General features: G+C 36.6%; 1 protein-coding gene across 1 annotated transcript in view; it reads right to left on the bottom strand.

Moving 5' to 3' along the window:
- Window positions 1-317: 317 nt before the first annotated feature.
- The window catches only part of LOC130069726 (basement membrane-specific heparan sulfate proteoglycan core protein-like), a 92,630-nt gene continuing 78,024 nt past the window's right edge, over window positions 318-14,923 (bottom strand). Inside the window, exons 13-28 of the mRNA XM_056233799.1 lie at window positions 10,149-10,184; window positions 8,473-8,737; window positions 7,940-8,205; window positions 6,846-7,115; window positions 4,883-5,147; window positions 4,390-4,655; window positions 4,189-4,317; window positions 3,666-3,836; window positions 3,294-3,578; window positions 2,801-3,049; window positions 2,598-2,720; window positions 2,012-2,113; window positions 1,588-1,644; window positions 1,339-1,425; window positions 976-1,032; window positions 318-827 (exon numbers count right to left, since the gene is read on the bottom strand). Of these exons, the coding sequence (XP_056089774.1) occupies window positions 986-1,032; window positions 1,339-1,425; window positions 1,588-1,644; window positions 2,012-2,113; window positions 2,598-2,720; window positions 2,801-3,049; window positions 3,294-3,578; window positions 3,666-3,836; window positions 4,189-4,317; window positions 4,390-4,655; window positions 4,883-5,147; window positions 6,846-7,115; window positions 7,940-8,205; window positions 8,473-8,737; window positions 10,149-10,184 (2,618 nt within the window). The 3' untranslated portion in view covers window positions 318-827; window positions 976-985. The remainder of the gene's footprint in view (window positions 828-975; window positions 1,033-1,338; window positions 1,426-1,587; window positions 1,645-2,011; window positions 2,114-2,597; window positions 2,721-2,800; window positions 3,050-3,293; window positions 3,579-3,665; window positions 3,837-4,188; window positions 4,318-4,389; window positions 4,656-4,882; window positions 5,148-6,845; window positions 7,116-7,939; window positions 8,206-8,472; window positions 8,738-10,148; window positions 10,185-14,923) is intronic.

Genomic DNA, 14,923 nt, shown 5'->3' with positions numbered 1-14,923 from the left:
GGCCGGTCTGAGTATTTCACAATCTGCTCAGTTACTGGGATTTTCACGCACAACCATTTCTAGGGTTTACAAAGAATGGTGTGAAAAGGGAAAAACATCCATCCAGTATGCGGCAGTCCTGTGGGCGAAAATGCCTTGTTCCTATCAATATGTTCCTTGTATCCTATCAATATGGGCCAACATTTTTAAAGAATGCTTTCAGCACCTTGTTGAATCAATGCCACGTAGAATTAAGGCAGTTCTGAAGGTGAAAGGGGGTCAAACACAGTATTAGTGTGTTCCTAATAATCCTTTAGGTGAGTGTATATTGCAATTGCTATTTTGAGCATAGCTAGAACAAAGTAGTTTTACTATGTACGTTTATGTTTAAAGACAACTTGTCCAGACATGGAAATCACAATTTTAACATTTTGTTACAAATACATTTTTGTACAAATACATTTAAGAAGACAGAAATAAAAAAGGTAACTTGGTCCCTTACTCATCAGTCAGAAAAGAAATAGCCTAACACTGAATATTATATTCCCTCAGTTGTCAAATGATAAGCTGCTGCTGCTGGTATTAACCAATATAAAACACACGGCAGTACTAAACAATACAAGCTTATTTCTAATGAATAATCAGCTCAAAGCTTTTCAAATATTAACATGCATAGTCTCTGAAGCACATGAAGGCTTACTAATGTTACAGTAAGTTCTGGCAAATCTATTGCCTTGATGATCCTTTCACTTCTCAACCATAAACTCATCAGATTCCTGGGATTGAAAGTTTCTTCTCCGGTCGTCTTTTTTTAACCTGGGCATACGTCACATCACTGGATCCAGCATCTGAAAATATATCAGAGAATTCAAAATGCACATTTATCATTTTTATATACAGGTTTTAAATTACTTTCTTAGATTCTCAATAATGCATTTACATTTTTAGTGGTTGATGTTTTTATTTTGTGATTGATGTTTTTATTTTGACACTCACTTTGATCCGTTTACAGCTTCAGTTTAGAGTAAATGTCGTCACTCTCAGTGTTTTTGCCTAGAATATGCCAACAGTTCATATCACTAGTGCTTACTGTACGTTCAACCTATGATAATAATACCTATGAAATATGGTATTATACAATGGGCTGTATTATAAAGTTAAATAACACATATTATTTAGTGTCGTATCATAATTTTACAGAGAGGATAATTTTATTTTATAATGACTATGTTAGACCAAATGACCTCAAAATACACAATTTGCATGCAATGACCTTTCTGGATCAGGTCTGTGTCACAGTGCACAGCAACAAAACCACATCATAAAATCATAAGAGCAGAGACTTTTGTTTCCATTTACCTTTGTTTTCTTTCTTTTTCTTCTGTTTCTTTGTTGATTTGAGTTCAATCTCAGCATATGTGATCTCAGTCGGCCCACTTACACCGTCTACAATGAACAACAGAGAAAGAAATAAGACACTTGGTTTAACTCGATTTGCTCTGAAAAATTTACAGTGATACAAAAAAAATGGATTTGATTTCCAATTTATTTAGAAAAGAATTCTGAACTCATCATAATGACATTAAATACATTGACATCATTAATTACCTGTGCTTATTTCTTTATTAATATTTGTATCAACAGAGTCATAAATATGTGAAGTTCCTGTAATAAATTAATACATTAATTAATTTTCAATAATACATACATGTTTAAAGTATTATTATCTTACATATGAAATCTTATAAATTCAATTCCACAGAAAAATACTATTTCATCCTGCCACAAAAAATAAAGCACTAGACATAATATTTCATACAGAAAATAAAATATATTTTGTTATGCAGTTTTTGATCAAATAAAACTAAATGACAAGTTCAATATATGTATATGTAAGACCCAAAATATCATCTTAAACTTTAGAAGAGTGAAATATCTAGTTGTGAAATATGTCATGTTAGTTAATAGTTAAGTGTCTTTTATCTCAGCTTGTAAAGATTTCTGTATTAATGGGTAATGAGTAAAGACTGACCGGACAGCAGTGCCGTGTCTCCGGCTTCACTCTGGTTCTGCTCTGATTTCTGACTGATGTTCTGCTGATGACTGACAGGAGACGGAGACTCAGATCTCACACCTGGTCAAACAAAATATTTGTGTATAATCTCTTTCATGTAAACATGTTTAAGAATGACAAAATGTTTATCACATTATGGTTGTGTCCAAAACATGAAGCTCCCTTACTGCCTGCTGTCTTCATAGGCAGAAAATGAAACCTGATAAATGACTAATTTGGAGAGTTTTACACATTCAGTAACTCTGTATATCAAATCAACTATGGACAAGATGGAGGTTTCAATGAGTTTCAATAATTTCAATATAGATGACATACATATTTATCAATACTTTTCAGAATTGAAGTTACAAATTATGCTTTCCCAGCCTGACCAACTGAAATCTGCCCAGAAACCTTCTGAAACCAGCAAACATCAGCTTTACCAGGTTTGTAAACCAGCTAAGACTGAGACTAAGACTGATGTAGTTTGGCAGCTCACAAGCATTAGGAACAGAGGTAGCGTCTGAGAATCTGTCACTGAGTTTTAATATGTCAGATGACGAACCTTTGTTGTTTCTGTAGCGCCACAGGAGGACCATGAAGACAATGATCAAAAACACAACAGTCAGTCCCGCAGTCACTCCAATTATCACGCGATTGAGTCCATTAGATCCTGAGGCTGGAGAAACTGAGATACATATATATTTTACATGTAGATTAGTGCTGTAAATCGTCCATGAACATTTCAACTGTGTTTGTAGTTCTTACTCTCACCTCTGACTGAGATCCAGCTCTTGGGAGACGCTCCTCTCTCTGGGTGTTTGCAGTAGTAGAAACCCTCATGTGACTTTGAGACAGTCGGGATGATCATCTCTGTAGTTTGTTTCTGGACGAGTGATCCATCCTTATAGAAATCAGCTCTGATGTTTGATCGGGTTGTATATTTATATAAACAGCGTAGAGTCAGATTACCTCCTTCAGTCACAGGATGAACAGGACTCTCCAGAATCACACCAACTACAGAAACACAGGAGACATGCAATATATGAACAATATTGTAACATAATAAAAACAAGACAGAATAAAAAATAACGTTATATTTTGCACTGCCCACATGGTTTCTGTTTTTAGTGTATTGCTATGATGGTCTGGCTGGTTGTTTACTGGTCAACGTCACACTACATCCTGCTCTTGTTTAATAAACCTGTGTATTGATTGTAAACTGTCAATGAAATTAATAAATACATAAACACAGACTCACAGTGTACAGTGATATTAACAGGATGATAGTTCTCTCGGGATTCAGACTGACACCAGTAAACTCCAGTGTCCCATGTGATGGGGGAGCTGATTGTACATGTAGATCCTGTTTGTGATCCCCAGCGTAATGATGAACAATCTTCCAGCCGCCGCCCGCTGTCTGTGTATCTTCTCACTGTCCATCCATCAGAGTTACTCTGGTCTTCACAGCTCAGAGAGAGAGAGTCAGAGCCGAAGTGTTGAGTTCTGCTGGGACTGATGATCAGAGACACTGGAGGAGAAACACCTGACAAAACAATTACAGCTATCATTAGGAAATTGTCTTTATTTAATATGAATCAATCAATCATTTAAACTATGTGTGTGAACTCACCAGTGACCCACAGTGGTTGTGTGTTGCTGTATGTTGTTTTTATGGTAGTTTTATCTCTCTCTGCTCCGCACACATAAACTCCAGTGTGATTTAGATCAGCAGAACTGACAGTGTATTTTCCTCCAGCTCCTCTGCTGCTGTCTGAGAGGAGCTCATAATCATTATATAAACCTGTATAAAGTGAGAATGTGTAGAATTCACTTTAAGGAACTACTATCTGCTCTGGTCCGTATAAATTACATTGTAACAAAACTTAATCCTGAATACACTGGTTCACATTGCTGTAACCCATATTACCCATTGTGTTTAGGTTGTTTTATTCAGGGTTTGTTCAATGGCTCTTATGTTGTTAAAGATCAGTGACTGGTAATGAGGGATTGGGTTCTCAAAGTAGGTTTCACTGCTTGGTGCCCATGGAAGTGTTGCCCTTAATACCCAGTCTGTGTCTGGTTTCAGACATATTAAATTATATATTTCACTTCAATATAACCAGTTAATTCAGATGAAGCACATTATAACGGACCTGAGACAGTTACAGTGAACCAGCTGAATGTCCAGCCTGTAGAGGAGCCGTTAACCTCACAGATCAGAGTCACTGGATCTCCTTCAGTCAACCACTTCTGAGGAGAAACACTTAAAACTGCTCTGGGAACTGAAATAGAGACATCGCTCATTAATAATATGTTAAACGTGTGTGTGTTTATGAAGAGATGATCAATCTCACCTGATACTGTCAGTGTAACTTTATCACTGTGTTGTGAACTGCGTGATCCTTCAGTCTCTGCCCCATAACAGGAGTATTTTCCTGCGTCAGACTCATAAACACTGAATGTGTGATTCTGTCCTTCACTGAAAACACTGGTTGAACCGTCTTTATACCAGTTATACCGCCAGCTAGTGACTCCTTCATCATATATGTCACATCTGAGAGTGACTGAGTCTTCTCTGAATACATGATGATCAGGTTTAATGGTCACTCTGGGTTTTGGTCTTTCTGTAGAAAAACAAAAATAAACATTGAAAATAATGGGATGATAAATAATATAATAAAATAAATACAAATAGGCCTAATAAAATGTGCTGTTTTTTATTGTACCAACAGTTACAAAACACTAAATCAAGTTAAACTAAAGTGTTGTTCTCTATGTTTATTTAGTGTCTTATAAATAATTTTCATATAGTGTTTTCAGAGCCGTTCATTATGCGAGGAAAAACACTTGCCATGTATTGTCACTGCTACTGGTTTACTGTAACGTGTGTAATATCCTCCTCTTCTTGCTCTGCATCTGTACTCTCCTCCATCAGAGACTTCCACAGGACTGATAGTTTTAGTTGCAGCTTCAGGAGATTCAGCGTTTGAGCCTTTAATCCAGAGAAACTCCCATCCATCCCATGACGGATCCAGCTCACATCTCAGAGTAACTGAGTCTCCAGTGAACACTGAACTCTGTGGCCATACAGTCAGAGTCGGTTTGGGAACATCTGTCAATATAAAATCATTGGTAATTTGGGAGCATGAGCTCTTAAACGTTTTCAACAGAATATCTCATTCTCTCACTGGCAAATTATTAAAGTATTTTGATTTCATAGACAATGCGAGCAACATTACAGGCAGGGTCAAAAAGGCCAACATTATGGGACAATAAATATGGGACGAAATCTTAAAAGACAATAAAGGTTCAAAGCCACAATCTTTGTGTTGATAATCCAGAGCTGGACTCACAGTGTCACACCACCAACATCTACACCAGCAGTCAAAGACACACACCATTCAACAAAGTTTTGTACCGGTGCAGCAGTTCACATGAACATTTAAAATGATACAGTAGATGATAGTGTTGGATAAACTGGTATAGTTTCTGACCAGTAGGTGGTGCTGTAACCAAACCTGCATCTGCTCAGATAAATGGAAGCTATATTCAATATATCAATTCAAAGACAATCTTTGGTTTTGGATGATATTTGTTCAGTGTTGCACATGATGGATAAAAATGACTTTTGGAGTTAAAGTGATTTCTTCACCCAATTAAATTTCAATTGTGAGAAAAAAGATTGTATGAAAGTTATTAGAAGTATTATTTTACCAATGATTAGTATGTTAAAAGAGTTTATAACATAATCCATGCTCTTTCCCAAGATATTTGGGATCTTAATTTAGGCAAAATAAGTTATATTGATGAGGAGTGAGCACTAATAAGATTATCAGGAATTGCCTTTTGCAGGAAAGCTATGGTCATATAAGAAGAAATTACATTTTTGAAGGAAATCATTCAAGTAATTCAGAAGCAAATATCTTCTATTTCCCCTTCTGCCTAAACGTGCATTTTGAAATGATGTGTGATTCATTGATGAAAGGAATTTCTAAGAATAAAATTGAATGCGGATTCAAACACTAGCCAAATTTGTAATAATAATATTGAATTGGTTGATCATTCACTTTTAAAATGTAATTTGGTTAAAACATTTTGGACTGAGGAATTTAATTGGATAATATAAAACATTATATATTTTTCCATCTATTACGGATATGGTGAAAGTTGGAATACATTTAGACGACAAAAATGTGGACTTTGTTGATAACTTCTTATGTTAAAATATTTTATTTGTTTTAAGTTTTGAAAACAGCACTACAGTCTAATGACTTTAAAAAGAGCTAAATATACTGAGGCCTTACAATTATAAAGTTATAAAGCCAGGAAATTTTACTTTGTTTTAAATTTTTTAATTTTAATTTGTTTAACCCCTACTGTGTATATGTATGCATGTATTTTTATATATATATATATATATATATTTTTTTTTTTCATCTATTCTTGCTTTTGCTTTTTGTTTCTCTATTGTATCATGTATTATTAATAATTGGTAACACTTTATTCTGATAGTCCCCTTTAACTGACTATAAGTAACTTTACAAGTACACAAAACTTGTCCTAACCCTAAACTAACGGTCTAATACTCAACTAATACTCTAATGAAAGTTAGTTGACAGGTGCAGTTTTACTCATAGTCAATACAATGTCTGGGGAAAGGGGACCATCAAAATAAAGTTTAGATAGTTGAGACTTTGTTTGAAGATCATGTGAGACAATTTTGGTTTAATTTTAATTTTTAATTATATAACCATTAATCATTAATAACATGATAAAGTGTATGTGTTTATGAAGAGATGATCAATCTCACCTGATACTGTCAGTGTAACTTTATCACTGAGTTGTGAACTGCGTGATCCTTTAGTCTCTGTCCCATAACAGGAGTATTTTCCTGCGTTAGACTCAGAAACACTGAATGTGTGTTCCTGTCGTCCACTGAAAACACTGGTTGAACCGTCTTTATACCAGTTGTACCGCCAGCTAGTGACTCCTTCATCATATATGTCACACCTGAGAGTGACTGTCTCTCCTCTGAATACATGATGATCAGGTTTAATGCTCACTCTGGGTTTTGGTCTTTCTGTAGAAAGATAACAATAAACAATGAAATAATGTGCTAAAATAATAAATAAAAACAATAAATTGCGATGGAATATTGTTATTGTAAAACACTTAATCAGGTTAGATTGAAGTGTTGTTCTCTTATAGTCACTTATTCTGTGTCTTATGAAATCATTTGTGCATTATGAAAGCAAAATACTGCACAGTCAGAGTTGGTTTGGAAACATCAGTCAGTATAAAACTGGCAAAAAGCTTGAGTTGTGAAAGTTTTTCAACAGAAGATCTCGTCCTCTTATAGTTATAGTTCAATCCACTGTCTCACAACAGCAACATCTACAGCCGCAGTCAAAGAGACACAACATTCAACAAAGTCACGAAGTGCAGCAGTTTACACGAAAAAGAGTTGCAGAGATGAAACACATCATGACTACTTTGTTCTGGTGTAATATGATAATGGTTAAATTGAAAAATGTCAAATCATTAATAAAAATCTAGCCAATAACTTTTGGGAGGCTTGGTGTAAAGATCAACCACTGTTGTCAAGAAGTGAAAACAGTTCACAAAATATTTTACAATATCTGACGACTCACTGAGACTTCAGAAATTGAAATCCTCATTTTCAATTTGAGATCAGGGAAAGGTTCTTGTTTTTAAGTTCAAAGTTATAATCAAAAGAAAACTGAGGCCACACGTTTATTGCCTGACCCCTAAAAATCTGAACACTTCTGTGTCAAAATCAACCACTTCTCTGGAGAAACACTTAAAACTGCTCTAAAAAAATCCCTTATTAATAACATGTTAAACGTGTGTGTGTTTATGAAGAGATGATCAATCTGATCTCACCTGATACTGTCAGTGTAACTTCATCACTGAGTTGTGAACTGTGTGATCCTTTAGTCTCTGTCCCATAACAGGAGTATTTTCCTGCGTCAGACTCAGATACACTGAATGTGTGATTCTGTCCTTCACTGAAAACACTGGTTGAACCGTCTTTATACCAGACGTACCGCCAGCTAGTGACTCCTTCATCATATATGTCACATCTGAGAGTGACTGTGTCTCCTCTGAATACATGATGATCAGGTTTAATGGTCCCTTTGGGTTTTGGTCTTTCTGTAGAAAGACAACAATAAACAATTAAAACAATGTGATAAAGAACATAACAAATAATAATAATAGTAATAATTATTATTCAAATAAATTCAATAAAATATGCTGTTTTTAATGTTTGAACAATGACTTCATTGTAAAACACACATTAAATTAGGTTACACTGAAGTGTTGTTCTCTATAGCTGTTATAGTCACTTATTCTCTTGGTCTTATGAATCAATTTCATTGTGTTCTCAGAGAGGGTCATCAAATGAGAGAAAACACTTGCCATGTATTGTCACTGCTACTGGTTCACTGTCATATGTGTAATATCCTCCTCTTCTTGCTCTGCATCTGTACTCTCCTCCATCAGAGACTTTCACAGGACTGATTGTTTTAGTTGCATCTTCAGGAGATTCAGTGTTTGAGTCTTTTCTCCAGAGAACCTCCCATCCATCCCATGACTGATCCAGCTCACATCTCAGAGTAACTGAGTCTCCAGTGAACACTGAACTCTGTGGCCGTACAGTCAGAGTCGGTTTGGGAACATCTGTCAGTATAAAGTCAGTGAGATCATAAGATGTGAACGTTTTTCAGCAGATCTCATTCTCTCACTGGTAAATCATTAATATATTTTTATTTCACAAACAATGTAATAGAGCCGTCGGCAGAAATGACTGGAACAAACAAGTGGGACATTCACTCAGCGCAATGCAAAGAGTTAAAGGACAACAAAGGCGTAAAGACGCCCCTATGTGGAGTTCAAACCCACATCCTTTAGGTTAGTAGCCCTGAGCTCAACGCAGGGTTTCACACACACCTACATCCACACCAGCAGTCAGAGACACACAGTATCAGTTACTAAAGGGTTACACATTGTTGTTGTGGTTCAAATCACTTTGTTGTTGCAGGTTCAGCAACTCTAATCTTTTTATTAAATCCGTAAACAAATGTCAAAAGATATTTTATATTTCAAAATTCTGCATAAAAATGTTTTCATGTGAGTGAATGTTTTTAGTTTTGTTACACCGGCTCAGAACCCTCTGTCTGGTGTTACAACACATGAATCATTTATACAGTATAACTTGTTTAAAAAGCTGTATTTATAATCATGACACTCATTTCATTGCTGGTGACACAAGATGAAGATGAGGGAAGATGGACTGAAGACGAGGTTATCAAATATAAACAGGTTTTTAATTACAAGAAGGCAAGCAGGAGTAACAGTGTGCAGAGGAATATAAACGTAACATAAACACTACAATACACCAACATCAACCGACAACTAAAGACTGAACACAGAGGAACTGAATACACAGAGGTAACGAAATAAATGACGAACAGCTGTGATGAATGAATGTCCAGATGTAACTGATGAGTGGAGGGATGAATACAAACAAAGGAAAACATGTGGTGAATGAAGGTGGATGAGTGCAGATGAGTGACAGCTGGGAACGGATTCACAAAAATCTTCTTTAAAAAGAAGTTAAGAAAGTTCTTAAGATAAATTCCATGAAGTTCGTAATGTTCCTTCGGGGATTTAAGACAGGCTGGAGGTTATCCTGACTTTAAGAAGTTATTTACAATGATTTTTTTAAAAACGTTATTTTCAGGAATATGAATATGGGATCATTTTTTAATTATGAAACACTTTATTTTAAGTTGATGTAGTTACACTACATGTGCTTCGGCTACTATATTAATAACAGTAAATTATGTATAATTACAAGTAACTAACCCTAAACCAACCTAACTGTAACTCTATAGTAAGTGTTATTAATATTACTCAGCACTTATTTGAGTAGGTACAATGTAACTATGTCACCTTAAACTAAAGTGTAACCAAATTTTGTCTTAAGAACAACCGTAAAAAGAAAGTTAAGAATGTTTGGTGAATCCGGCCCCTGGTTTGTAACAGAATTACACATTTGTGATGAAATTTATAAATCAAATTCACTCACCTTGAGTGTGGCCAGAGTGGATGTTTGAAATCAGCACTAAAAACACAAAGTAAACAACCAATGATATATTATGTTTATTTTAAATGTTCCTTGTAAATATCTTTAAACTCAGATTATCCAGATTTTTTTATTTCTGTGGGATCTTCTTTGCAAAGTTCTTCTCGTGAAGTAACCGGCTGTGTTTCTCTTAGTTGTCCCTATGCTGTATTTTGTCTGTAAATAAGCTTTAGGTAAAGGTCTGTCCCACAGACAGATATTTGGGTTCAGACTCTCTGAAGACAGACTAACATCATTGCTGAAGAATCTGCTCCTCTGATACCTTCAGTAAATTATTCTCTCCACAAAAACTTATTTTATGTATAAGAGAAATGATAGTTTTCAGTCGAGTGTTTTTTTGGTTTATTATTGTTTTTCTGTTGTGTTTATATTGAATATGTTGTGTTGTGTAGTCTTGATTTATTCTTTAATTGTGATTTTTGCTTTGGTGTGTTTGTGTGTGTGCGTGAGCAATGCAAACTTCTTTTGCTAGATGCTGAGGGCTGGTGGTGGTTTGAACACTGGGTGCTGTGTGTGCAGTGAGATGCACGAATTTTGTGTGTGAGTGATAAGAGTTTACTCTAAAGTGTGTGGTTGTATTCCTTGTTCTTTAGCCCTCAGCCAAAAAGCTTTTGAATGTAATGTTTTATTGTACGTTCATTTTGTAGTGACTGACTCTTGAATGACTGTATTTCTTCTCTGATAACATAACATATTTATTTTTTGGTCAGATGTTGTGGCGTGTCTTGCCTGATACGCTCAGTTTATTTTAATGTGATTTTAGTAATAAAGAACTCTTTTGGTATGATCTTCATGTCTCTGTTCCTTACTAGTGCAACCAAGATAAGTGCCTTAAGATAAAGTGTATCAATCATTCTCTGTGTAATGTCCGAGTGGCGTAATCGGTTTTCTTAAAGCTGCATTTATTCTATTCTAAGTAGTTAGGCCTTAGTGCCACTAAGTGCGGTTTCCTCTTGCCACGCTGGCAAGCAACCAAAAGTGACAGTTCAGCCAAATACAGGAAAATCTCAAACCGATTACACTGTGAACATGGAGCTGATCAACTTTGTATTATACTTTAAACATTTTATAAATGCATATTCTTTCTTTGCTTGTGAAACAGCATAATTTCACTCTCACACGTTTCTCAACAACACAGAAATGTTTGATTTCTCTTTAAGTCTTTCTTCTAATTGTCTAGATCTAGTGGCACCTGGATGAGTGTTTCTGTAAAAACCTTTTAGAGTCTGAAAACAGTGACAATTATAACAATTAACTCATATAAACTCTTACTAAATGAATACAAGTGAACATCTACTGAAGACTAACAAGTGAAAATCTACCTAGTGCATCTCGACAGCAAACTGTACAAAACTAACCAACAGAAATGATACAGCAAACACCATTACAAAGCATTAAACCGAGTGAGTGACCAAACAGACTGACCCAAACACAACAGAGTGCATTTCTCTTTCACAAACAGCACTAACTGCTCAGACTCGTCTTTCACTCATATATCATGAACTAGAGCTGGATTTGAAGCTCTCAGAGCATGAAAATAAAATAAAATCAAGGAACACAATCCTATTTATAATATAAGTGCAACTATTTTCTGAGGAAATAATACTCACAGAGCAGAAGAGGAAGTTGACTGAGCTCCATACTGACTGAATAATGACTGACGGTTAAAGACAGACTGAGTTACTCAAGACTTCCTGATACATAGTCAGATCTTTAGGAACATAATGACAGATTAAAGAAGACACAAATGTATCTCATGTGTTACAGAAAACCTTTTGATGAAGTTGATAATTTTGAAACACGTTCGAAAATGTCACGCAAGTTTCCTACTGAAATTTTGTGAACAGCATGAATTTGCCATTATGAGAAGTATAATCTCGTGTGTTTAATGGAAGAGGAATCATAACTTTGATGGATTTGATTGTAATAAAGGTATTCGATGTATTTATAACTTTATTAGCTAAGAAGCAGAAACTGGTGAACATCCGCTGTTCCTCGCACACTGGTTAATGCCACTGATCTGAAAGAGAAGAAACCAAACCACAACTATGAGCTCATCTCGATCTATTTCTAATCTACAAGGCCTCTAACAATAAAGGTGTCGAGTTTGACACTGATATGTATTTGTACCTGTGAAAAGTTTAATATTCATTCACCAAGACAAGGGATGTAACGACTTTAATGCCTGTTCCTCTTAATGTTGTCAGGGTTCTGTCACTTCTGTATAGTCTATTTCTTGGTTTTGTGACAGAGCCCTGACACTCCTGTTTTGTCTTGCCTTGTTTCATGTGCTTGCGTGTCTTGTGCTGTGTAGCACACAGCTTGCGTTTTACACTAGCTGTGTGCTTTCATGTTGTCATGTTTTGTGTGAACACGTGGCTTATGAGTGTTTTCATTGGCGTGTTCATGTCTCGTTTTGTGTGAGCACATGGCTGGTGATTAGTTTTACTGGTCATGTGCTTGTGTTCAAGTCATGTTTGGTGTGAGCACATGGCTTGTCATGTATGTTTCCTTGTGCCATGTGCTCTCCTGTTGATTGTCTAGCCCCTCCTATCTTGTTACCTGTTTATTGATTTGTTTGCCCCACCTGTCCTCCCTCGTTACCTCCTTTGTTTGGTCTCCCTATTTAGTCTCCCTGTGTTTGCAGACCTGGGCTGTAGGGTGGGTGGAAGGAAATAGTCAGAACCAAGGAGTTGTTATTGCCTCAGACAGTTTATCAGCATTATTAAGCATTCAATCTGGGAGAGCATCATGTAGACAAGACATCATTCATCAAATACTCCACATTAGTGATGGCAAAATGAGGCTTCCTGAACCACTGAGACCTCGCAGCCCATTGCTTCACCCAAAGGTTCATTACTCGAAGCTTCATTCAGCATTGCTCACTAGTGACACCTAGCTACTGTGCAAAGAAGTAACAGACAAATTAATTCATTTTGAACCAATGACCTGAGCAGACATATGATGTCTGCTCAAAAATCCCCCCCCCCTCCCCCCCTCCTTTCCTCCGTTTTATTTATTTGTTTATTTATTTATTTTCTTCTCACTGTTAATGTCTGTAACCTTTCATTTGCAATAATAAAAAGACCTGAACAGACATTTGTCCATTGCCTGGGTATGAAATGAAATATGTATCTTTCTCTGTCTGAATTTACTTTTGCAAAGACAACTGTCACACACACAGTTAATTAATTATTCATAAATGGTTTGGATAGTGACAATGTGAACAACAAAAGTGACACTGTGTTGAGTGCAGTGCTTATGGTTGAGGGAGTGTAATAAAGTAAACTGCAACAGAATAGTCTGGGGTGGGAAAAGTTAAGAATTGTTTCTGGGGGGGGGGGGGGTTTGTGCAGTGAACTGTTACTAGTTTTAGTGCAGTGTTGTGCTTATGGGTCTGGGGATAAAGAGGAGCAAACTGCAACACTGCAGTTTGGGGTGGGTGAAGGAAGGATTACAATACATTTTTTTTGACAAACAAACATTTTTCAAGTGTGTTGGGGTTGATTCCTCTTCTTGGACAAAACCTCTCCAGCCTTGGAAAATATCCTTTCACAAGGAACAGAGGATGCAGGGGAACATAAAAATGCCAGTGCCAGTTGGTATAAATGAGGATAGCTACTGATGCTTCTGTTGAGCCCAGACGGGGGAGGATCTCCTCTTTCTTGCTGGCTCCGTTACCAGGAAAAAGCATAGACAGTATAAGAAGTGGACAGAGCCATCTCATTGGAACTCAGTTGAGACAGTTGAAGCCCATTTTTAGCGATTTTTGAGCACTTCCGTTCCTGACGCGCAGACTCAAACCGACTCAAACTAAGCTTGATGACGTGAGCAACCTGTCTGACAGACGTTAATCTTCTAGTAGCTGTGCGTGAAAATTGCCAACGTTAATCTTGCAGAGACGGGGAACTTGAGGAAAGAGTTCTTTGGCGTGAGTGAGCAGGAGTAAGTATTCCGTTGCTTTTATGAACTCATTATCTATGGGCTTCTCCCTTGACGGGACGTCCCCCCGATTGCCTGCGAGCTTCTCCTCCTGTCTGTACGGTAATTTCTGTACAGCGCGACAGAGAGTCGAGTGGTTATGACGCAGTCGTTAGCCTATTTTTACAAAATTTGTTTCTACGGGGCCATAATATAACATAGAAGGTAATGGAGCCCTTTATACATTGTCGTGTTTCTTTAGAAATAAATAATGGACAAATGGAGTCTTTAAACGCCTCAGATGTAAAGTTATTCGCTGTCAAAGTGACGCCAAAATGAATGGGAGTCAATGGAAATGCTAACGCAAGTGAAGTTCTGCTACAACATGGCGGCAACCGGCCGGCTTCAACTTCCGGTCGATGGATTACCGTACGTTCACACCGCCGCCGACTTGAGCGTCAAAGAAGCTCTGGCCGCCCTGTCAAGGACGCTTGTCAAAAAGTACGAGGAAGCTTGTTGACGCTTTGGACGCTTTGAACGCTCTGACGTTGCAGGGAGAAGAGAAGTGTCACAACATAAAATGTAATAAACAGAAAAACCAAGCAATACATTGAAGGAAACCTTTTATAATGACAGCATTTTTATAACCGATTTGGCCGGCAAAAAAAGAATAATTAGCTATTATTATTATTTGCATTAGGCAAATTGGTCAAATTGGTGTCGCGTGAGCAAATGAATTGCATTCCCGCTTAAAACGAGCGTTCGTTTATGTTTCAAATAAAAGTTGCGCTCATTCT

This window comes from Rhinichthys klamathensis, unplaced genomic scaffold, assembly GCF_029890125.1.
Source record: "Rhinichthys klamathensis goyatoka isolate OS25496 unplaced genomic scaffold, OSU_Roscu_1.1 h1tg000015l_1, whole genome shotgun sequence".
Taxonomy (NCBI): domain Eukaryota; kingdom Metazoa; phylum Chordata; class Actinopteri; order Cypriniformes; family Leuciscidae; genus Rhinichthys; species Rhinichthys klamathensis.
Note: the sequence above shows the minus strand (reverse complement) of the source record. Positions and strands in the feature narration are given on the sequence as shown.